This window comes from Apodemus sylvaticus, chromosome 5 (genome assembly GCF_947179515.1).
Source record: "Apodemus sylvaticus chromosome 5, mApoSyl1.1, whole genome shotgun sequence".
Classification (NCBI taxonomy): Eukaryota; Metazoa; Chordata; class Mammalia; order Rodentia; family Muridae; genus Apodemus; species Apodemus sylvaticus.
The window spans coordinates 56,239,218-56,263,022 of NC_067476.1; the positions used below are offsets into that span (position 1 = coordinate 56,239,218).

Here is a 23,805-nt window from a genome sequence, read left to right on the forward strand (position 1 = left end):
ACCTGTAATAAGCACAGCATGATGTATTTGGAATAAATATCCTATTTTAAGGTTCTTATTAATTTTTAGTCTAAGCCAAAAGCAAGTTTATGGGTCTTTTCCCCCAAATTTATTTTATTTTTACATTTTCCCCCTTTTATTTATTTTGTGTTTGAGTATATACATGTGTGTAGATGCACATGTCACAACATGTGCCTGGAAGACAGTGCTCAGAAGTCAGCTCTGTCTCCCAGCTTATGGGTCATGGGTATCAGTGTAAGGTCCTCATGCTTGGTGACGGCCACCTCTCCAGTCCTACTTACAATCTTTAAAGCTGTTTCCTAGCACACATTCCTACTGTCACAGGACGTCTTCCGGGCACTTAGTGGAATTAAAGTGCTTGCTATAATATGTCCCTCCCTCCCTCCCTCCCTCCCTCCCTCCTTCCCTCCCCCCCTCCCTCCTTCCCTCTTTCCTTCCTTCCTTCCTTCCTTCCTTCCTTCCTTCCTTCCTTCCTTCCTTCCTTCCTTCCTTCCTTCCTTCCTTCCTTCCTTCCTTCCTTCCTTCCTTCCTTCCTTCCTTCCTTCCTAGCTAATTACTTAGTTAGTTAGTTTGTTTTTGGAGTTTCAAGAGACAGGATTTCTCTGTGTAGTCCGGCTGTTTGGAAGCTCATTCTGTGGCCCCGGGCTGGCTAGAACTCAGGTCTGCCTTCTCTGCAACTTAAGGGCTAGAAGTAAAGGTGCGCAACCACACCTGCCATCTTTCCTGAATAAAAGTTGATGTGAGGAAACTCCTACATCTTGTTACTTTCACCTTGATGCTTAATTTTTATATTGGCTATTTTAATACATTGGCCACTACAGATCTATTCTCGAATCTTTTCTATACATGTCTAAGCTTTTCCCCATAGAGACTCCATTCACTAAAGAAGTATTTGAGTTACTTTTCTGTGTCAGATACTTACTTCATTTGCTTCTGAGTCTATGGAGAACAACAGACAAGGTTCCTGTCTCCAGAGAGGTCATATCACACTTGGGAACTTCCCAGTGTTCTTATGAGACAAAGAACAGTTTAGATAAGATCAGAGATGTACTGCATCATTTGTAACTTCATGATTTTTGGGTGTCTTTACAGGATTTGGGTTTGGAATACTATATAATAGGAGAATCTTTTGAGACTTCTGCTCCTTGGGACAGGTAAAACCTAATAAAAGGATTTACTCTGAAATACCTTATAATTGATGCATGTATGTGGATATGCAATTTATCTGTTTGTGATAAGGAAGGTTTAAATTGTTTTATAAGAAACTCTGAAAGAAGAAAGGCACTTTTGTTTAAATTAGTATCTGAAAACCATTGCTTTCAACCTTTACCCCATCCTTCTAGATTAAGATAAATTTGCTTGGAACCTAACAAACAGACATATCGAGTAAACATTTTGAAGACCCTTGCTAAACACAAAATGCCACTGTGTCATTGGGCATTGTGTAGGTGGTTCATTGTGCTTAAATGTTCTTTTGAAGGCCTTCCTCCCTAGCCCAAATTGTTAGCCCTCTTAGCCTTCTTTTGTAATGCACTATTTAGCTTTGTTTAATGTATGTCTAGATTTAACAAGATCATCACTTGGGTTTAAGTGATTTCTGAAAAAAAACTATTTTAAAATATTAAGCATAATTTCCATTTTCAAATTTAAACAAAATTTTGGTACTAAAACACATTGTAGAAAATGTCCTTGATAGGATGCATGGGAAGTATTATCTGGGTTTTCTCTCCTGAAAACATACATTTACACACACACACACACACACATACACACACACACACACACACACATACACACACAGTGTAGGGAGGCAGTAATGAAAGCAGTGAAGTACATTCGTAAACATGGGCTTTTGCATTAACTTTCAATAAATCACTGGGAAAATCCTCAGTATATTTTTCTTTCTTTGAATATGCCTACATTTCAGCTTTGCTTTATAAAATGTATTAGTTCTTTTCAGACTCTAGTGAAGTACGTAGGCTATACCAGAGCCTTTTGAACCACTATTTAGATGTTAAATATTTAACATCTTGTTCTCCTCATCCCCCATTTCCCAATTTGGAAAGCTTCTATGTTTTCTGCATTATCTTAATCTACTGTGGACTTTGACATTTGGAGTACTGGTCATCAGAATTCAAGAATTGTCTTCAGACTGACCAGTTTTAGGATCACTATCATTCTATTCTCCTCACCAAAAGTGCAGCCTTTTTTTTGTTGTTGTTTGGGTTGTTTTTTGTTTTTTTGTTTTTTTCGAGACAGGGTTTCTCTGTATAGCCCTGGCTGTCCTGGAACTCACTCTGTAGACCAGGCTGGCCTCGAACTCAGAAATCCACCTGCCTCTGCCTCCCAATTGCTGGGATTAAAGGCGTCCGCCGCCCAAGTGCAGACTTTAAAAAAAATTTTTTTTTTCAGACAGTCTGTATGATTCTGACTGTCCTTAAACCTGCCATGCAGCCCAAACAGAGATGTTTGATTTTTTTTGCCTCAGCCTATGGTATTTGGATTACATATCTATACCACCATACCCCCTGTTTTTTTGTTTTTTTTTTTTTTTGTTTGTTTTGTTTTTCTTTTTGAACAAATTTTAAAGGTACTTTTTTCACAAGGGGACTACATCTTAAAAAAATAAAAAGAATTGTCAGCTGGTCACTATGGAGCCCTCAGGAGTACTAGTTTGGCAGGCAGTGCCCCTGGAAGTGCTATCATTGATGACTTCAGTCTGCCGTGTCTCTCCTTGTCTTAGTATAGGTTGCTAGATAGACTGCCATAAACTAGTTGGCTTACATATTTTAAACCAAGATCTTTTGTCTCCCTCACCCTGACGTATGATATCAGGGTGCGTTGGGTATCTGGGTTGCTGTTCAAGGCCCTCTTGGTTTATGGAAAGTCACCTTGTGTGTCCCCATGCGGCTGAAAGCAAGCTTCTCTCTCATGTGTCATCCTCCCCACCTCATACCCCTCCCACAACTCAGTCCTTGGGATTTCACTCTTAGGATCTGTCTACCTTCTGAGGCCCAAGTCCCTGACTCCCGATGCACCATACTGTCCCGTGGTGTGAAGGAGAGGTTCAGACTATGCATTCTGAGGTGGGCTCAGACCTTCAGCCTTGTCAGTGAGAAATAGATTAGTTGAGTGTTACCTTTTTAGTGTTACAATTTTTTTCCCTGCTAATTTTCTCTTTTTATTCTTCTAACTGTATCTTTTTATTCTTCTAACTATAGAGGCCAGTCAGTTAAACAGATATGTAAATACATGAACTGATGAAGCAAAAAAAAAAATGACATAATAAAACTTCACGTTGTATCTTTTCTAGGGTTATAGATCTGTGTAGAAATGTAAAAGAGAGGATAAGAAGGGAATGCAAAGAAAGGGGAGTTCAGTTCGCACCTCTTTCTACGTGCAGGTGAGTTCCCACACTTATTTACTCATTCTAGACAGTACTGCTTAGAAACATTTTTGTTGTGTGGGTGTATGTGTAGGTGTGAGCTGTGAGACAACATGGGTATGTGTGCCACAGTGTGCGTGAAAGTCACAGGACTTGATGAAGTTGCTTCCTCTTCTACGTTAGGGTCTGGGGACTGAGCTAAGCAGACAGGTTTGCATAGCAAGCGTTTCTACCCGTGGAGCCATCCCAGGGCCCTTAGAGGAATGTTTTTAGACAGTTGCAAAATAGAGTTTTCCAGCTAAGCAGCAGCGTTGGTCTGTTCCCTGTGGCAAACTTCCTGAACATCTCACTACATTGCTAGAACTGTGTATCAGTCCTTAGCCCCGCAGCAGCAGCAGCACCACCACCACCCTCCTCACCCCCACAGCCCCCCCACCCTCCCACCCCCCCCCCCAGCAAGAAGCGCTGGTTCCTAAGTGAGCTTTCTGCCCTCTCAGAACCCTGGACAAAAGAATCCCTTTCTGCTCCCTGGAGCTACAAATTACAGTAGAGGCATAGAAACTGTAAACTCTAGAAACAGTGCTTTTGTGTGCATGGGCGAGAGAGAGAGAGAGAGAGAGAGAGAGAGAGAGAGAGAGAGAGAGAGAGAGAGGGGGGGGGGGGAGGAGAGGAGGGGGGAGTTGGGAGGGGTGTGTAAATCTTTATGAAAGGAGTGAAAGACTCAAGTACTAATTAACTCATTGCTTCCCAATAGATGTTTCTTTGATAATACAAATATTCTGTATTTTTGCCCTTAAGTTTGGTAGCCACAAGCCACACTAGGTAGTGAGTGACTGAAATGTTGCTTGTCTAAAATTTTTTTTGAGAACAATAACTTTTTATTGATCAATGCATTTCAAATAAATCAATTAAAATGCAGAATGAGGATGTGCATGCCTCATTACCATGTTCCTTATCCTGCCTTGACTCCTCCTCCCTCTTTTCTTTCCTTTTTTTATTAAAAAGGGAAGTAAAAGCATTTTATAAATTATAAAATTAAAGATTTACATGGAAAATATTTCAGATAAAATAGATACATAGAAAAACACATTAAAACTGACAATTTAATGGAAAATTAAAGAGTAAGTAGGCTTGTCTGAAATTAAAAAAAAAATCATTTTAAGTTTTGAACATTACCTGTAATCTGTATCTTCTATGTTGTATAATGACTGGTTAACTGATTTTTATCTTTTTTATTAAATAGCAGCCCCAAAGGAAGTTGTTTTTTCTGATACGGGACTCTTTACATTTAGTTATAGTGTTAATTTTATATGTAAACACCATGTTACATGTGTCAAGACAAGAGATGAACATTTGACTCTCTAGAAAGGTATTAAAGTAATTTAAAATGGAGAATAAATGGCAATCAGATCGATCATGAAAAGAGAACCTTAAAAAAGGATACCCCAGCTGCCACCGTCCCATGTAGCCGCCTCACATTGTTACTGTGTACAAGCTTCTGTGTCTGTTGAGGGAACACCTTAAGAACACATCTTCAGTATTAGGGACACAAACTACTTAGAATGTAAAGGAACACAATAAGTGTAACTTGGAAGCAGAGTGTGTCTCTGTAAGGTGTAGTTGATACTGGACCTCAGGAGCAAGTGTACTTCAGCTTCAGGCATTTCCGGTGTGAGTCTGTCCTGGCTTACAATACCTTTAGACTTTGTCATGGTGCTGCAGCACTCCAGCTCAGCCAGCCTTCTGTCTCTAAGTATAGCCGTCAGTAATTGCACATGCTCAGTACTGTTGGCACTACAGCTGTGCCAAGCATAATTGAGGTTGAGGTCTGTTGATCTATGGTTTTGGGTACCTACATATACCCAGTGTATAACATTTTACCTCACAATGAAATGTTTTACATACCTCTTTCATTAAGTTCAGGGTTGTCTGCATTTCTGTTTGTGATGCTTGTTTCTCTGATTTATCTTAACCTCAGCCTGGGAAGTGTACTTGAAGTTTTGTTCCATCCCAGGGATCAGGGTGACATTTTAGACAGCTTTTGAAGATTTGGTATAAGACAGAATGTATCAGAACAATGGAGGCACTGTTCTGCTCATTAGCAAGAGTTAAATTTCTTCACACTTTTTTTTTTAAATGACAGTTTTTCATTATTTAAACTTTGAGTTGGGCCAAGTTTCACTAGATCTGTTAGGTCCATCATACTTACTATAGACTTAGTGGTTTTTTTTATATAAAAAAATAATGTGTAATATATTGATCCTAAATTTGTTGAAAGTTGACTCTCTTAGGGTTTCTACTACTGTGAAATGAGAAGCTTGGGGAGGAAAGGGTTTCTTCCAGCCTACAGTTCTAGGGTGGCACCTGACCACTGAGGGATGGCAGGGGAGAAACTGATGCACGAGTGTTGCTTAGCCTGCTTTCTTATAGCATCCAGGACCACCACCAGCCCACAGTGGGTTTTCTCTCTCACACCAATCAGCAGTCAAGAAAAGGTACCACAGACCAATCTGTGGGGCCATTTTGAGGTTTATCCCAAATTACTAGAGTTACATTGACATAAAACTAGCCATCACAATGGCAAAGTTCTGTTAGAATTAGTTACATTTTCTATGTATCGATAATCAATGATCCCCTTTTGAGTGGTGTATACTCTTAATTCCTGTAAGCACACTTTACTTATCCTTTAATTTTTTTTAAACTTGGTTCTTCCCTATCACAGCACCTCATAGTTAAAATAGTTCTCCAATTTTCTTAAACTTGTAAATCTGGAACTTAAAATGTAAATGTTCAAGGCATCTTTTTTAGGAGTGTGAATTAACACTAGAAGAAAAGCACAGCTGGTAAATTGACATAGCATTGTTAAACAGTTCATTTCTTCTGTTCTGAGTGAGGCACCTAACATTTGGCCAAAAGACCATTTCTGTTTTAGATTAGATTCTATTTGTATGTGTAGTAAAAGTACTTGCTCCTTCTGTTAGACTGAGTCCTTTGTAGTTTCTCCATGGCTTGCATTTGGAGATTTAATTGTGAGTGTCCAGACTCCCTTTTCGTGTGTCCTAATTGCATTTTGAAAGCCCACGTATTTATTACATAGATGATTTAAGAATTTAACATCCTTGATATCTTCTGTATATATACATATGACATACACATGGAGTCACAGACAGTACTTTAAGGTCATGCCACTGCATTTGATCCAATCATTTTTGTTTTTCATGTCCTTTATTTTTATTGTGAGTTCAGTGAGGAGGCTGTAGTTAAGTGTGATGCTGTTTGGTGTTTGAACATTTCTCCTGCTTCTGAATTGTATTTCTTTCTGTTAACTTTGGGATGTTTGGAAGATCTGTAACTAACTCATCCCCATGTTCCATCAAGTCTATTTCTTCTGCTTCAGTATGCTTGTTTTGTTTTTGTTGTTTTTATTTTAACTTTTAAGTAAGATGGATGTTTTGTTCATTTCAGGTCAACTGGAAAAACATTTGCAGTGCTTTAAATTTTTTTTTTAAACTTTGGAGGGATAATCTAGACTTAGAAAAAAGTTGCAGAACAGTGAGTTGTGTTAGTTTCTTTTCCTGATGTTATGGTGAAATAATAAAAGCAATTTAAGAATGAAGATTTTAATTTTAGCTCACAGTTGAAGATACAGTCTTTCATGGTGAAGAAGTCAAGGCAGCAGGGGCCTCCAGCAGTAACATCACATCCACAGGATAAATACATGCTGCTCAGTTCCAGGTCTCCACTCAGTCCAGCATCCTCTGCCCAGGGAACGGTCCTGTCTGAAGGAAGATGAATTTTCCTGTATCAGTTAACATAGTCACAGAAATCCTACAGGCATGCCCAGATGCACATCTTCTAGATGCCTCTAGGTCCTGTCAAGCTGGCAATTAGCAGTAACCATCACATTTCATATACCGTCTCACTCATTTTTCCTTACATGGTTACATAGTATGATTATAAAAGTATGAAAACCAGTATTTCCTACTGTTAGTGTGGTTTTTAAGTTGCATAAAACTATTGATACTCTTTATCTGTCTTCATATTCATCCAATGTCTTTAGCTAGTGTAACACTGATAGTACATTTACACTACTTGTGTTGTCAAGCTATGTGCCCTTTAAGAGCCATTAAACTGAGCATAGAGTTGTCAGTGTTCCTCCCTTGTATTCTACAAGGTGTCCTGTATTGACTAGAGAGAGCTTAGGAATTCCTTCTAGCACATTTACACTATTTCCTTTTCCTCCACTCAACTTCAATGATTTACTTTTTTCTGCCTTGAATTTCTTGATCCACAAGAATCCAGTCACATGACAGCACATGATATTACTATGAGAGTATTTATGTATTTTGCGGAGGTGATAGTTTGTGTTTTATCATCAATGTAGATTTTTTTTTAAAATAATGAAAATTACTTTAAGTTCTTGGTATTTGCTTGTCTTGTGTAGTTGTACAGTAATGAATAGATGAAAGAACAAATTCTTTGTTTTTAATGTTACCTTATGGGAGGTAGAGTTTTGTAGTATGTCTTATGACAATATAAAATGTATCCATGCATATAGACTTGAACAATATTAGTACTGTTCTTAAAATACTTAAGATAAATATAACAGGTAAAAAAAAGTTAGTTATATAGTCAGAATAAGGGCCCCCCAAGTCAGGTTTTAGTTACATGTTACTTTGACTCTGCATGTTAAAGCAGCCTATATTTTTATATGTATACCTGACTGTATTTTAAATGTCTTCAGATATACTGCTTGAAATAAGGTGCTGTCACTTGTAGAGAACCGTAGTGAGCACACTGAGGATGTTTTTTTGTTTTTTTGTTTTTTTTTTGTAAAATACTAAATTTTATAAAAATTTCCCTGTAATTGTGGTTACATAAAACAGAGTTGAAAGAAGGCAAAATCCTTTGTTTCCCCCTGGGTTCTTAGCATACCTGTTCAGGCAATAGCTGCAGAGGAGTGGCCCTTTTCCCTGGCAGTGGGAGGTTGAGTAGAGGATGAGATCGTGGCCTGGTGGATTACCAGCTGATCTTACCTTTGACATTTCTAGATGCTAAATCTGTTTTCACTGAGCTTAAGTCCCTTTGGGGGATTTTTATCTGTTTGTCTTTTAGGGTGACGCAGACTTACGATGCAGGTGCATGTATCTACTTCTATTTTGCCTTTAACTACAGGGGAATTAGTGACCCACTGACTGTGTTTGAACAGACTGAGGTAATGTTGCATGTAGTTTTTATGTTATTCTTTTATTTTAATAAATTTTAGTTCCGACTTAGGGATTTTAGTTTGAGTTAACCTTAGTCAACATGGCTTACCTTGGCTGCTAGCCCATTGAAATGAAAATATGTTAAGTCCACTGACTTACCTACCAAATTGTCAGTCTGAAATTAATGTTGTGTATTTCTGAAGCCCACGTCTCTTTGGTTGTTACTTTGAGTGTATTATAGCCAATTAAATAACAACAGGAGCCTTTATGACTGTAGGGGGTCTTTGATGTCCCTTTGGCAATCCATCCATGTGATAGAGGTCCTTGTGATATGGGTCTATGTGACTGTGTGTAGGTCCTTGGGATTTATCGCTTACAGTTTCACTTACATTTCTTAAGTGGTCTTAAGCTGCTGGTTCTTATAGACTCATGTGGTAATGGCTATACTCCTTGTTAGAGGCAGCATAGAATCCTACACTAAACTGGAGGAAGCCATAGTAGGTGTGTTACTTAGACATACAGGTTGCCCTAGTGTTTTAAGTTGATTTTGTGCCTTCCAATGATATCTTTTATCCTCAGAAATTTAAGTATATTCTTTATAGATGCATGAGTCTGTGTATGTGTGTACATGCATACAGTCCCATACAAGTAGAAGTTAGAGGATAACTTGTGGGGAGTGGCTGTTTCTCTTTACCATATGGGTTCCAGGGATAAAACTCAGTGCCTTTGTGCACTGAGGGATCTCATCTGCCCACAGATTTGATTATATAAGTCCCTTGTTTAGCTAGGCATGATGGTGCGCACCTGTATTTTTTTTAAGCACTGAGGAGGTAGAAGCAGCGAGCTTGAGGGTCAGCCTGGGCTACACAGCATCATCTCAAAAAACTAATAAATGAAGCTTCTTTCTTGGAGTCCACAAATTGAAATTCTGTTCTCCCAGTTCTGTTACTCACTTAATTCTTGATCTCAAGGAGCTGTTTTATTTGAGGTGATTTATTAGAGATAAAAGTTCGTGAGCAGAGGCTAGCATACTTATGATTATATGGAAAGTCTCAACTCCTGAGTCCTAAGATTTCCATATAGAGTACTTTGCTATGTGGTGTTGTTCATATGTTCCACCTGGGTGGTCTTCTATATCAGCCACCGTTAATTGGTTTATAGACATGCGTACATCTGAGAATCTCAAGGTATAGGAGATATTTGTCTTGTGGCTATTAAATATTAATAACTCATTAAGAATAGAAAATGTATCCAGGTGGTATTGGCACATGCCTTTAATCCCAGCACTCTGGAGGCAGAGGCAGGTAGATCTCTGTGAGTTGGAGGCCAGCCTTGTCTACGGAGAGTTCCAGAATATCCAGGACTACATGGAGAAACCCTGTCTCAAAAAACAAGAGCAAGACAAACAAAAAAAGAATAGAAAATGTAATAAAATATATGTGTGAAGATCCACAATGAAACCAATCACTTTGTATGCTAATCTAAATTTTTTTCAATTGAAAGTTAAAAGAGAACAAGGACTTAAGTAGGGAAGAAGAGGAACAGAAAGGCTCAGCCATCCCAGCACTCCCCTTCATTGTGCATGCTGTCTGTGTTGTGTTTGTCTTTGACCCATGGGCCCTCAGAAGGATAGTCAGGGCCCAGCATGTTCAGAGGTTAGGCAAGGGGACAAAATGGAAGTTTGGGTTCTTTTTTCCTCCTTCCTTCCTCCTCTTCTTTTATTCCTCTTAGATGTGTATAGAGAACTAACAAATAATTTATCCCATGTGTTCAAATCAAGAGATGTTCTCCCTAAGAGTTTATGGTTATATAGTGGAAATAAGTGAAAGAGTTCAAGCAAATTGCTTGGTACCTTTCTGGGCATCTAGGGAGAAGTCAGTAAATGTTATTCACTCTAACGTGAAATCCAAGTAGCAGAAACATTTTGTGTTGTTTCCATTTACAGGCAGCTGCTAGAGATGAAATCCTTGCCAATGGAGGGAGCCTGTCACATCACCATGGAGGTATTTTAAAGGGGAGTGGTATAGAATTTCTAATGCTGCTGCTTTTTTAAATAGTTGGTTCAATGAAAACCTGGGGAATATCATCACATGAGTAATATGAAAGCACTTGAGATTTGGAAACATTTTCCTGTCTTAGAATAACTGATCAAAGTAGGCAGACTATGTTATAGGCAACAGAATGCTGGTTTGATAGTCTACCTTGGTATGGAATCTGTCAGCTTTCTTAACTCTCAGGACCCTCGTGTTAATTGAAAGCAGATTACTATACCTGGGAGGTATTTGACCATTACAACCAAAGCTTTAAAGAAAAAAAACAAAACCTTTTTAGTCTTTTCCAGCCACTGTTGGGGTATGCATGAACATTAGTTGTACATATAGTGAAAGGTATTTGCTCTTTCTATACCTCAGCACATTGATCAAGAAATGTTTTTAAACTAAGAGATGTTAGCCGGGCAGTGGTGGTGCACGCCTGTAATCCCAGCACTCTGGGAGGCAGAGGCAGGTGGATTTCTGAGTTTGAGGCCAGCCTGGTCTACAGAGTGAGTTCCAGGACAGCCAGGGCTATACAGAGAAACCCTGTCTCGGAAAAAAAAATAAATAAAAAGATAAAAATTAAAAAAAAAACAAAAACAAGCTAAGAGATGTTTTCCCTAAGACTTACCATTATTAAAAATGTAATTTTGAGTTTATCGCCAGATTCTCTGTAACAGAAACTTGTTACAGTATATTTCTCCATGTAATTTTATATGCTTGGGAAAAGTACAAATGTAGAGATTAAAAATAAACCTAGGGAGGTGCATGAGGAAAAATAATCACCTACACATTAAACCCTTGACCTGTCCTGAATACCTCTTGTCCTTTTTGATTCCTCTTGGAATTGTATTATCTAAAATGCTGGCATTTGTGTTTAAATCATTTGCATTTTCTTGCTGGGAAGTTGGGGTCCAGGAGGCAAAGATTTTCTGCTGTCTGTTGCTTTCTACTAAAATCAAGAACTGTTCTGGCACTCAGCCTCCGCATATGTGTGGAGAGATAATGCAAGAGTTTTGGTGGAAAGGGATATACTGTAGAGTGCCTGTCAGCACAAAACATTCTTATAGTCAGGGCTGGAGAAGACTGATGATATAGATGAACGAGAGGTTTTCTTAACCTTCACAAATAAGTTAAGTAGGTTGTCTAATGAACATTTAGAGTGGATAAATTAATCCTTTGCCTCCAGGTATACTCTTTCCTTTAGAAGTTATTTTTTTCCGTGTGTGTGTGTGTACACGTGTATGTGTTCTTCAATGTTCTTGTTCTGATACCAAGAAACCTAAACTATGTGAAATCATTAAGATTGAAATTGACTGCCTTTGAAAAGAAATATCATGCATTAGTTTTCCTTTAAGATGGTAACTCTTCCTTTTATTTCATTTCCACATTATTTATTATTACTTTTTAAACAAGTGCCATAGAAGGGAACCAAAAGTTTTAATTTTTTTATTATAATATTTTTCCTTAGTTCTTGCTCATAAATCCTTTTATTTTCTTATTGGTTTTATACTTCCCGATTGTAGGCATCTAACATTTTCAAAATCAGGCCCTGAAACAGTACAGGACAGTTTATGTTATAGTGTCTTAGTTATTCCTTCTGTTCTATGGTATTATGTTAGATAATACCATGACTAAGGAGACATACATTAGTGTTTATCCGGGGCTCAGTTTCAGAGAATTAGGGAGCATGGCAGTAGATAGTCATAGCAGTAGCTAAGAGTTTACATCTCGAAACACAACCAGGAGACAGATGTTAGGAATGGCATAGGCCTTCAAAACCTCAAAGCCCACCACCAGTGATACACCTCCTCCAACTTCTTAATCCTTCCCAGACAGTTACACCAATCACAGACCAAGTACTCAAATATGTGAGCCTATATAGCCCATTCTTATTCAGACCATACGTACAGTAACACCACTCATATAATTTGTATATTTTCAAGTTCTAGGTTTAGAGATCTTTATTTGTTAAAGACTTCATACATTGAGAAAATTCCATTTATTGGCTTGAAGTAGAATATGGCAAAGTTTGATTCCATATTAAATTTAGAGGCTGCTGCATTAAGAGATTTTATAAAATTCTGTTCTATTTCTAGTATTTATTTTCTGTGTGATAAGAAAAAAATGACTGCATGGAAACAAATTCCAAACTACCTGATTTCTCGTAGTGCTTACTTAGAAAAAGAGCCTAGGCCTCCAGAGATGGGCAGACCACACACATAATAATATCGAGAGAGGATATGCTCTTGCTAAATGCTTCAGTAGAGAGCTCATCGTTTCCTGCCCCCATCACCCACTTCCTTAGTGACAGTCTCAGCCCCACAATGCAAAACCATCCTGAAGACTTAAGCCAGTGACTCCAGGAACCAAAAGATGTCACCACTTCTGGCACCACCTTATGTCAACTCTGTTTCCTATGGGCACAGAGCAGTAAGTGCCCTCTTAACTCATCTGACTCTTCCTCCCTTCCCTTGCTGCCTGGGATTTTTTTTCTTTTTCTTTTCTTCTTTAAATTGCTTAACTCATACTTTTCTCTTCACATTCAGTAGAAAACCCAGACCCCTCATTAGGCCTTTAGTGATGCAGTGATACATGTCTCTGATTTTTTTTTCCTGCTGTTTCTCAAACACAACCTCTTTCCCCCTCAAGGCTCATGCTAGTCCCTCATTTTCTGTTGTTCTCTTCTTAGATGTTTGCATGGCTCTCTTTTCCTGGTCTTTTAGGTCTCCAGTAAAGATGTTACTTTCCTAGAAATAAGGAAAATGTTCCCTTGCTCACGTGTGTAGTTTTTGTTTCCCATTTAAATTCTTTTCAGTGGCAGAGTTATGACATTGGTCACATTCTGTTCCTCAGTTCCCAGAGCACTGAGTGTCTGCTCCACATAGTTCTTCCACGGGAAGATTACAGGAGAGCATTGTCAGGCCCATCTGCTTTACAACAAAGTATAATTGCACATATAAGGAACACTCAGTAATATGCAGAGAAATACATGTATTGTAATCTGCTGAATAAATGACTCTGCTAACACTTTCACAGAAATATTGTAAACTGAGCCTTTTTATAATTATGATTCTATATTCAAGGAAGATCATAAACTCAAGTCATTCTTGGGCTGCTGAGGTAGTTTCTTTGCTGAGAAAGTGCTAAGTACTTTCTTAGCAATTTATATTGCCATCCTGTCTCAAGATGAAGATTAAAATGATGTGTGGAGTGTAATTGGATGGTGAGTACTTGCCTCACATACAGAATGTCCTAGGTATACATACACTCTATAAATAGGAAAGGATATAGTCTTTGAAATAAAACCTATATTTCTAGCTCCAAGTTTACTGATGAGATTGTAGGAAAGCAGGTTCTCAGGCTGCAGTTGTCTCAACTGCAGACCTAGAGTGATGTTCACCACCTCAGAGGCTCGTTAGAGGAGGTAGCTGTAGTGCATGTAGAACATCTACCGTGCCTTGCATGCACGTGCTGAAACACTGCAGCATGTATCTTCAAGTAGTGGGAGAATACCAGAGAGAACTTTGGGGTATTTCCTTAATCGTTTGCACCAACCACTGAAGAGTGGCTTGCAGTTTATTTAGAAAAGATGTGCATATTTCAGGAGGTCTGACACTATCATTTCTATTTATAGCTTAGAGCTCATATTCTATAGGTCTCTTTAAAATCTGCATGAAAGAAAATTAAGTTTCTCATTACTGGCAATGAAGTTGGCTGTAATAAAATGTCTATTTTCATACTAGCTTCTCTATTTGAAGTTAAACTTTCAGATACCCATTTCTAATCATTATAGTTTCACAAAGCAAAAGTGTTATTAATCTGAAGTTTAAATAAATACATGTTTAATTGTACTGTTAGGCTCACTACTGATGCTTTTGAGTGGTTGCTAATTTTATTTGTATAACAGGTTTTCCTCACTTGCTCCCTGACCTGAGAAGTTGAGCTGGCCAACTCAGCAGCATATCTCTGTTGACCTCCCGGCACTGCCGTGGCCCGTGGGACTGGGCTTGCTTGGTTGGGGTTTTGTTTGTTTGTTTGGTTGGTTGGTTTTTTTGTTTTGTTTTATTTTTTTAGTTTCAGAGTTAACAGAACTTTGAGCTAGGAAAATATTGATGAAATTTCTTTTAGAGGGTTTGGCCTATAATTGTGATTAATATCAATTGCTTTCCCTATCTGGAAACAGACAGGCTGGTTTGTCTGCCTACAATCACACTGTGATAAATGGAGCTATTTTAACTCTGGTTTTGTGTTTCAGAGGAAACAGCTGTAGTCTGGAATTTGAGGCTGAAGGAAATAGAGTCTGCTTAACTTAATCTCCATAGCTCTTGTTTCTGCAGCTGATTTGCTGGTCGGTTTAAACAACAAAGTTTGTGTTAGCCACATATTTAACTTGAACTTGGACTTAAAATTTTAAGTTATTCATTTCTAAAATTACTTTTCAAGTCCTTTGTCAATAAGTAAAATACTCTTGATTGCATTTACCAGTCTTAGTTGAAATATTGGTGTCTGAGCAAATCAAAGCTGTTATTAGCTTTCTCCCCCCGGCAGTGGGAGTGGAAACTAGTAGCATCAGAAATGTCTGAAGTAAAAGAAGCTGAGCAGACCAGCTGTTGGAAACCTGTAGTGTGAGAAGGAGGGAGGGAGGGAGGGAGGGAGGGAGGGAGGGAGGGAAGGAAGGAAGGAAGGAAGGAAGGAAGGAAGGAAGGAAGGAAGGAAGGAAGGAAGGAAGGAAGAAAACAGACTTCTTGGCCATTGTATGGGTCTCTGTCTAGAAAATCTCAGAGACTGTTCAAAAACAGAGTTAGCAAGAATATATACAAAAATTTAATTCCGTACAAAAATTAACAAATGTACAAATGAAAATCTAAAATGTAACAGCATTCACAACTTCTGAAAAATGAAATAAATGTGAACCTAATAAAGTACATAGGCTTCAATCCAAGAAAATATACATAGGCTTTGTAATGTAAAAGTTACAGAATGACAATGGGAGGAACCACAGAAGTCCTGTGTAAGTAAATGGAAGGCCTAGTCCTGTAAGAATGTCACTTCGTACAAACTGATCTGTCTTTTAAAACACATTTTCTATTAGAATTTTAGCAGGTTTTTTCTTATGGATCTGGGAAAGATTTTTCTAAAATTTATGTGATAAGACAAACGAATTAGATAACTAAAATAATTTTGAGAAAGAGACGAAAATACCTTTCTGGTTTTGAGCCTTATTATGTATTATAGTTTTAGTAATCGAGACTATAGTGTTAGATCTGTAGACTAGATATGAGAACACACAACTGGGTCCACACACCTGGACTCAGGTTCTGGTTGATAGGAACATTCCAGTGGAAATGGTGCTGGGATAGCTGTACATCTGTAAGCGCACATGCATGTAACTGTACACATAAAAGAACATTGAACTCAATCTGCATCCATAAAGAAATGAACCCAAAATGGGTTATTATCTTAAATGTCAAACATGAAGCTCTAAAACAGAAATTAGTATAGGAGAAAATCTTCAGCCTGACAGACAAGCTGAGAATTCTTGGACTGAATCAATAGCATAATCCACAAAAGGACAAATTGGCTAACTGGACTCAACTATAAAAAGATGAAGGTGGGAGAGCCTGGGCATCTTTCAGCCTGTGAAGGGCTGAACAAATCCTGCTACTCTGTGTTCTGGAGTTCTACTCAGTGACAAAGGGGGAAGAACAGTTACACTGTAACTGCGTGGGTATACCTTTGTGGGACTGCTGAGTGTGTAAGAGCCAGTCTCTAAGAGCTTCTGCCCTTGTGATTCTGTAACAGTTTTTTGACAGGACAAAATAGTTGAGAAGAGATTAGTGTTTTCCAGGAGTCAGGGCTAGGGAGGTGACTGGAGACAGGTATACATGGATGCTTTGGAGATAAGGCTCTTCTTCATCTTGATTGTACCAGGGTCAAAGCCATGACCTCTGTGTCAGCTGTGTCATATGGTCAACAGTGACTTTACATCACATCAGATTAGAGAGCAAAATGTTTAACCTTTTAATATTTTTCAGTTTCTTCTTAATGGCGGGCTTTTTCTCAGGACTTTTTTTTTTTATTACATATACTATTTTTCTACTGAAGCAATGTAAATAGATCTAACAGTAATTAAAAACATTTAATTTGTAATATATCAGAACATTACAGCTTTTTATTCCTACCGTAGGTGTAGCAAACTGAGCTCACAGGGAAACTCTCCATCAAGTGCGCTGCTTGCCGCCTCCCACTGAGGCTGCTGCAGAGAGCCTCAGGCAGAGCTGTGCTAAACACGTGTTGTTAGGGGCTAAACCTGTGTGCCCTCGAGCCCCACGGGCATTATCAGAAAAGAATGGCAACCCTTTTCTTGGACTGTTAAAGAGAACGTTTCCTTCCTGGCAGTTTTTTATATAGACTCTTCCTTATAAAGTAAGGTGTTAGTGTGATGGTGCCCATATTACATTATCTTATTGTTATAAGTACTTAACTGTTTATAGTCTATTTCATATGGTTACCAAAGTTAATTCTAATAGATATTGTCACATATACTATCTGTTAAAAACCTAATATCTGTTATGTAAAAATTATTTCTGCTGTTATTTTGTAACTGTGTTGTACAATTTAGAAGCCATGATGCTGCATATAGCCATTTAAATTTCTGTAATTAAAAGTAAAAAAAAAAATTACTCAGTTACACTAAGCACATTAAATGCTCTGTATCTGTTGGGCTCATAAAAAGAGAAAGGTTTAGAGGATGTGGTATATGGCGGTGTGGGGAAGAGGGTGCCCCGGCGGGCCCATGCCAAAACATCCCTTACCCCTGAGGGACCAGACACACACAGACACGGTATAGAGTTTATTCAGGGCAGAGGATGGGAGTCAATGGGGTAGTGGAGGCAGAGAGAAACAGAGAGAGAGAGAGAGAGAGAGAGAGAGAGAGAGAGAGAGAGAGAGAGAGAAGTGGAGGCCAGCCATGACCACGTGGAGGGGGGGGAGAGCCCAAGAGGGCGGAGAGGTGAGAATAAGAGGTAAGAGCAATAAGAGAGAGGGGACGGACCAATCAGCCCCTTTACTAGTGGGCCAGGCCTGCCTGGCTATTGCCAAGCAACTGTGGGGCGGGGCATACCTGGCTGTTGCCAGGTAATTGTGGAGTAGAGCTTAGACAGAATCTAACAATATTCACATATAACTAGTGGCCACTGTGATGAACAGTTTAGATTTACAATATTTTCTTGCAGGGCTGTGCCACTTGTAGCTGCTGACCCAGTTGGTATAGTATTGAAAATATGTATACCTTTATAGCAGTTGTTTGGGCTCCTACATAGTAAACACTTGGAAGCACAGAGGGCCATGTATTTCTCAGTCTTGGCATTAGCTACATATTTGGCCAGATAAGTTTTTGTTGGTGGAGTGCTGCTCTGTGATTTTTAGAATTTTTAGCAGCATCCGTGGCTTCCACCTAGTAGATACCTATCTTCGTTAAGGTTGCTGTAGTGAAGTACCATGACCAAAAAGCAAGTTGGAAAGCAAAGTGCTTATTTTCTATTTGGCTTGCTCTTCCATGTGATAGTCTATCACTGCAAAGAAGTCAGGAAATGAACTCAGATAGGGCTGAAACCTGGATACAGGAGCTGATACAAGGCCATGGAAGCTGTTACTGTCTTGCTCAGCCTGCTTTCTTAGAAAACCCGAGACCACCTCCTCTATCAATCATTAATTAATATAATGCTCTACAGATCTTATCTAGGCATTTTCCTAATTGTGGTTCCTTCCTATATGACTTTAGCTTTTGTCAAATTGACATAAAACTATCCAGCACAGTGCCAATAACATTGCCCCATTAGGGCAGCCAGAAATTTCCATAAACAATGCTAACTGCTAGTCACTGCAGTTGAGAATCACTAATAAGGTTCAGCGAGTTCTTGAGATTTTTGAAGAAATGAGAACTTGGAGTTCTGTGTCATGCCTTCTATACCTACTACAGAATAGCTCTAGGTATCCTCAAGAAATAATGCCAAAATACAGGAAACACAGGGTGAATATAATCGAGGAACTAAGAAAACTACATTGCTTTACTAGATTTTTGAATCCCTATGCTGTATTTAAAATGTCTTAAGAATAGCTGTGATTGCATTCATTTTTTACTTCAACTAAATGTATTAACTATCTTATTGTGTGGTAGATGCTGTATATTAACAAGCTTACATAGAACAATAAGGCATTGTTCTTAGTCTTCAAGAAAAAATTCTCTATTTTTATTTTATCAGTCTTACTTAACCTGTTCATTTGCTTTGGTTTCTGTTGTGTGTATAAACACTCAGTTGTACTCTGGCTTAAATTTCAAGTGTAACAAACTAATTGGTGGTGGTACTGAAGACAGATTGAATCCAGTTCTTACTTTAATTACTGAAACTTCTTTTAAGTTCAAACATTCAGAGCTATTAGATATACTGTGTAGACAAATCCTTAGCGTAAGAAAACAGTTACAAAAATGGCCATTGCCAGCAAGTATTGTGATGGTGAACATTGTTACAACTCTAGTACTCAGGCATCTGAGGCAGGATGATGACAGGATCAAGACCTGGTCTCAGAAGACCAACAAAACCCACTAAACAACAAAGAAAGAAAATAGGCATTTTAAATGTCGGCAATAAGAGAAAACCCATATAACACTGTAGTGTTCATGGTCTTGAGCATTCAGTTTCTTTTACGAAGTCATGAAGAGTCATAGTCCCATCTCAGATTCTCTCTTGGGCCAGATGCTATCTGTCACTTCTCAGGTAGAGATCAGTTGCCTGGCATTCATGAAGCATGTAGTTGCCAGAAGCAACCAACCACAGTGCTTTACTGCACAGGCAGATGTAAGTCAGAGCACTTGCTAAGTTGATTCTCCCTTGAAGAGACATTATCAGTCTACTTAGTAACTCAGTCTGATTGTTATTTTTATCTGTTCTCATTAGTACCTAACAGATCTAGTGCCCAAGCTTCATCTGACGGGGTACTGGGTGTCCATCTAACATTAATTAGTTCTATACATCTAGTAGTAGTTTCATTGTACTAAGTAATAGAAAAATAAGAAGCTTATGGGAACTAGAGAGAGATGGCTCAGTGGTTGAGAATGCATAGTCATGAGGATCAGCGTTCAGATACCAGCACTTATATAATACACCTGGTGTCTGGTACACATCTGTAACCCAAGCTTTGAGTAGGGCAGAGACAGGAGGATCTTTAGGACTTGCTGGCTGCTACTGTAGCTGAGAAAATATGATCACTAGGCTCAGTGAGAGGGCTTTGGGGGAACAGGAAGAAACCCAGCATCCTCTTTTCGCCTCCACACACACACACATATACCATACACTGATGGGGGGGAGCGAGGGAGGGAGGGAGGGAGGGAAAATTTAAAAAGTCACTCCTTAGAGCCCTCCTGTAAAACCAAGTCTATGATTTTCTTTTTAAGATATGATTTATACATTAAGGCTGAATTGGTACTTGGTGTGTTGAGTGGGGTGTTTTGCTTGATATTTGTTATTGCTCATTTTGTGATGATGGGGATTAAGGTCAGGCCTGTGCATGCTGGGCATGTCCTAGTTCTCAAGATGTGGCTGTTAAAATAATAGCTGTTACTTTTGGCTTTTGCTAATTCTACTTTTGTTCTTCAGCTTTGATAAGCTCCTAAATATGTAGTCTATTTTATAGTTGGTTCTTTTTTGCTCTTTCTGATCCATTTCATTCTCTGTGTCCTCTCTCCTTCTGCCAAGTTCCTAGACCCTTGTGGCGTGCTAGGCAAGCACTTTACCACTGCACTGTGTGCTAGTCTTCCCATCTTGTTCTTCTGTGTAAATCTGTAAAAGTCTTTCTGCCCTTACAATCAAACTGTGGCCTGTAAGTTAAATATATCTAGATAAAGAGATCTAGATTCAGCATTTAGCTGGCTCAGTTTTATTCCTTTTAAGATAGCATTATTTAATTGTTTCTGCTAAGTCTTAAACCACAAAGGGGAGTTCCAGATAATATTTGTGGGACAGGCTAGCCATCATGTCCATATTTTTTTAATATATGACACCACTCCACCATTAACCTTGTGTGTGTGTGTGTGTCTGCATGTGTGCCTGATACACACACACACACACACACACACACACACACACACACACGCACGCGCGCGTGCCAGTATGTACATGTGGAGTCAAGAGGTTCACATTGAGCATCATTCTTATTCACTCTGTACCTTAGTTTTTGAGACAGGGACTCTTACTGAACCTAGAATTTGCCTTCTGTGCTAGACTAGAGCCAGCAACTCACTAGTCTTTGCCCATGCCCAGCACTATGGTTACAGACAAGAGTACAAAACACATCATTCCTTGAATCTGTCCAAAGAACCATGTAAAGTAAGTGATTCCAAAGAAACATCCCTCAACCTCCTATTTTCTCTACTCTAGAAGACAGACACAGATGGAAGTCAGACTTTAGTTTAAGCAGGAAAAGATGTCCCTGGCCCCTAGATTCTCAAGTAGCCATCAACAGCACACATCATGTGGAAAGCAAAAGCCTTCATGCCATATGCTTCTTTGCAGTGCCTGCTGCATAGTAGGCCTGTAGAAGTTGTCATATTTGCTATTTGTAGCCATTCAGTCATTCTTCCCGTCTGATAGTCCGTGCTCTGTAAAAGGAACTGTTTCTTCTCAGAAAAGAAGCTGTGCAAATGTTTAAGGTGCTACCATAGAAGTGTTTAGCATATATGTCACATGTGTATGGATGAATATAGCCTCTGATGAATATCAAGCAAGCTAAGAATTTTCTGAAGTACATGAGGTCCAGCTCCGTAATGAAAGTTTGTGCTTGGAAGCTACTTCCTTCTGGGCTTAGGACTGTGCTGTGTTAATTTATTGGTGTATCAGGATGCCATCAGAGTTTTCCAGAATCTTAGGACTGTTTCTAGTTACTCTAATTAGTAAGTCTCATGGGATACTTATATATAAACTGTGCTTCCTCTATCACACTTATTCCACAGTGTAGTTGACTTAATTTGCTAAGCAAAATCAAAGCTTTCTAGTCCCTTTACTTGGGTAAGTCAAGATTTCCAACATCTTGACTTTGCTATTTCTGTTACCAGTATCAGAACAGTTCACAGACCAGTACCACCAGTGGGTTAAATTCTTTCATCAAACATGTTTATGAGGGGCCACAGCTATGCCTTCTCCCCTGCTGCTTACTAGTTCACTAATCAAATGTATGTTAGATTGATTATTGTAAAAGTATAAACCATAGAAAATTTGACAAGATAGATGTGTAAATTATCCTTCTGACAGAACTAATGATGCACTCCAAGCACCTTCTGTTTTCCAGTGCTTGGTGAGTGACTTCATTAAGTATGCAATGGCTGTTGGGTGGCTTTTCAGACAATGGTTCAGTTCCTTGTGGAATTGCATTATTACTGGAGGTGTAAAACCAGGCAGACAAGCTAGCTGTTGGGTGTCCTGCTGAGCTTCTAATGTGCTCCATCTTGTTGGAGCAGTTGTTTGCCGTCTTTTCAGGACAATTACATCCATAACCACAGGACACATTCAGTGAAGCTATATTACAGATAACCGTGGAGACTGGCGCTGACTGTTCTTCATCCCTCTCCCCTGAGCTGCTGCAGCAGTTCTCTCTCTCTCTCTCTCTCTCTCTCTCTCTCTCTCTCTCTCTCTCTCTCTCTCTCTCTCTCTCTCTCTCTCTCTCTCTCTCTCTCTCTTTCTCTGTATCTCAGAGCAAATCCAGAAACACAGACTCTCAACGTGTGTAGGATGTTCTAATTGAATATAGGTCAGTTTATTTGCAGATTGAACTGCTCAGTTTGTAGCGAAGTGCTGAGGTGACAATGGTCCTATTAGAGATCTTCAGGTGTAGGCTCTGCAAGGAGTCCTCATGTGGCATCTGTGTTCAGAGAGCGATCTCTAAACAGAAACTTCCATTTTGAACTAAAGATTTTTCCCCCACACTAAACTTTGCTCCCGTAATAAAACAGCACAATGCTTTGATGTTTTGATGCCATTTTGATGTTTTGCTCTCTGAAGTGTCATGCCATTTGGTTATTTAGATGATGATTTAGTGTTTTCCCAGAAAACTGGACCTGAAAGCTTCTTTGAGCTGAGCTGACATGGTATTTAAGGTTCCAAAAGGAAGGTGCTGTGATGTACTGCTGCAGCCTGACAAATGGGAGTGCACTTCAGAGTGACAGCCCAAGATTTTAATGAAAGGCTTTGCATTTCTGTTGGCCAATTAAGTCACTGCTGATAACTTTGGATCATTAATGAACATTTGTGCAAAGTGGCCATTTGAATTCAGTTATTTTATAATAACGCATATGTTCAAGAAGTGCTCACTGAAAATAGCACTAAAGTAAATTAAGACATCCATTTTGTCATGTTAAAGTCAATAAACTGCTTTCAGTGCCAAAGCAAGTTAACAGAATTTTTTTATCTGCCACTCACAAAAGTTTTAGGTGAAAATGGTTGTTTTTTACTTAGTGCCTTTAAAAATGATTACGCTGCTAATTATTGTGATACTTCATTGCCTCAAATGTGTAAGCCCTAAAACAAGGGAAAAAAGTACGGACAGTTCACAAGAAGAGATTAAATTTAAAACAGTTAGGCACCTGCTTTTGTGTGTGCCAAAAATAAAAAACAAAAAACAAAACCGTTTGGGTCTGACAGAACAGCGCTAGAGTGCATCTGTTACCTGGGGCATGCAGGCTAACTTTAAAGACTTGGAATTCTCACTGGAAAGATTCATAACTAGGTCTTTTTCCCCCAGAATCCTCTGGTTCCGAATTTCTCATTTCTTTTACTGTATTTCTTAAAGTATTTTAAAGATCTGTCATTTTTGCTAAGTCTATCCAAACATTCATTTTTCTATGATACCTTTCTTTAGTAAGCTTCATGTTCTACAAAATTTGGGCTTGTTGGGTAGTTTTGACAAGAGTTAGGCTCGTTTGATAAACATGATTCTTTTTATCTTCTTATTTGTACAGTCTGTAATCTCAGTCCACACTTCCTTCAATCTCCATTTCATAGTTTACAGAAAAAGGAGACACTGTGGGGTAAAGACTTCCCCTGGGAATGCATCGGGCTTAATGAGCTCGATAGTCTGGTAGCTCAATAAATCAAGGAAAGCAAAA

At 38.8% G+C, this 23,805-nt stretch overlaps 1 protein-coding gene across 1 annotated transcript in view; it reads left to right on the forward strand.

Annotated features, from left to right (window-relative positions):
• Positions 1-23,805, forward strand: part of Agps (alkylglycerone phosphate synthase) — a 101,029-nt gene that overhangs the window by 73,592 nt on the left and 3,632 nt on the right. The window contains exons 16-19 of the mRNA XM_052182754.1: positions 1,114-1,175; positions 3,335-3,424; positions 8,522-8,621; positions 10,559-10,616. Coding sequence (XP_052038714.1) covers positions 1,114-1,175; positions 3,335-3,424; positions 8,522-8,621; positions 10,559-10,616 — 310 coding nt within the window. The remainder of the gene's footprint in view (positions 1-1,113; positions 1,176-3,334; positions 3,425-8,521; positions 8,622-10,558; positions 10,617-23,805) is intronic.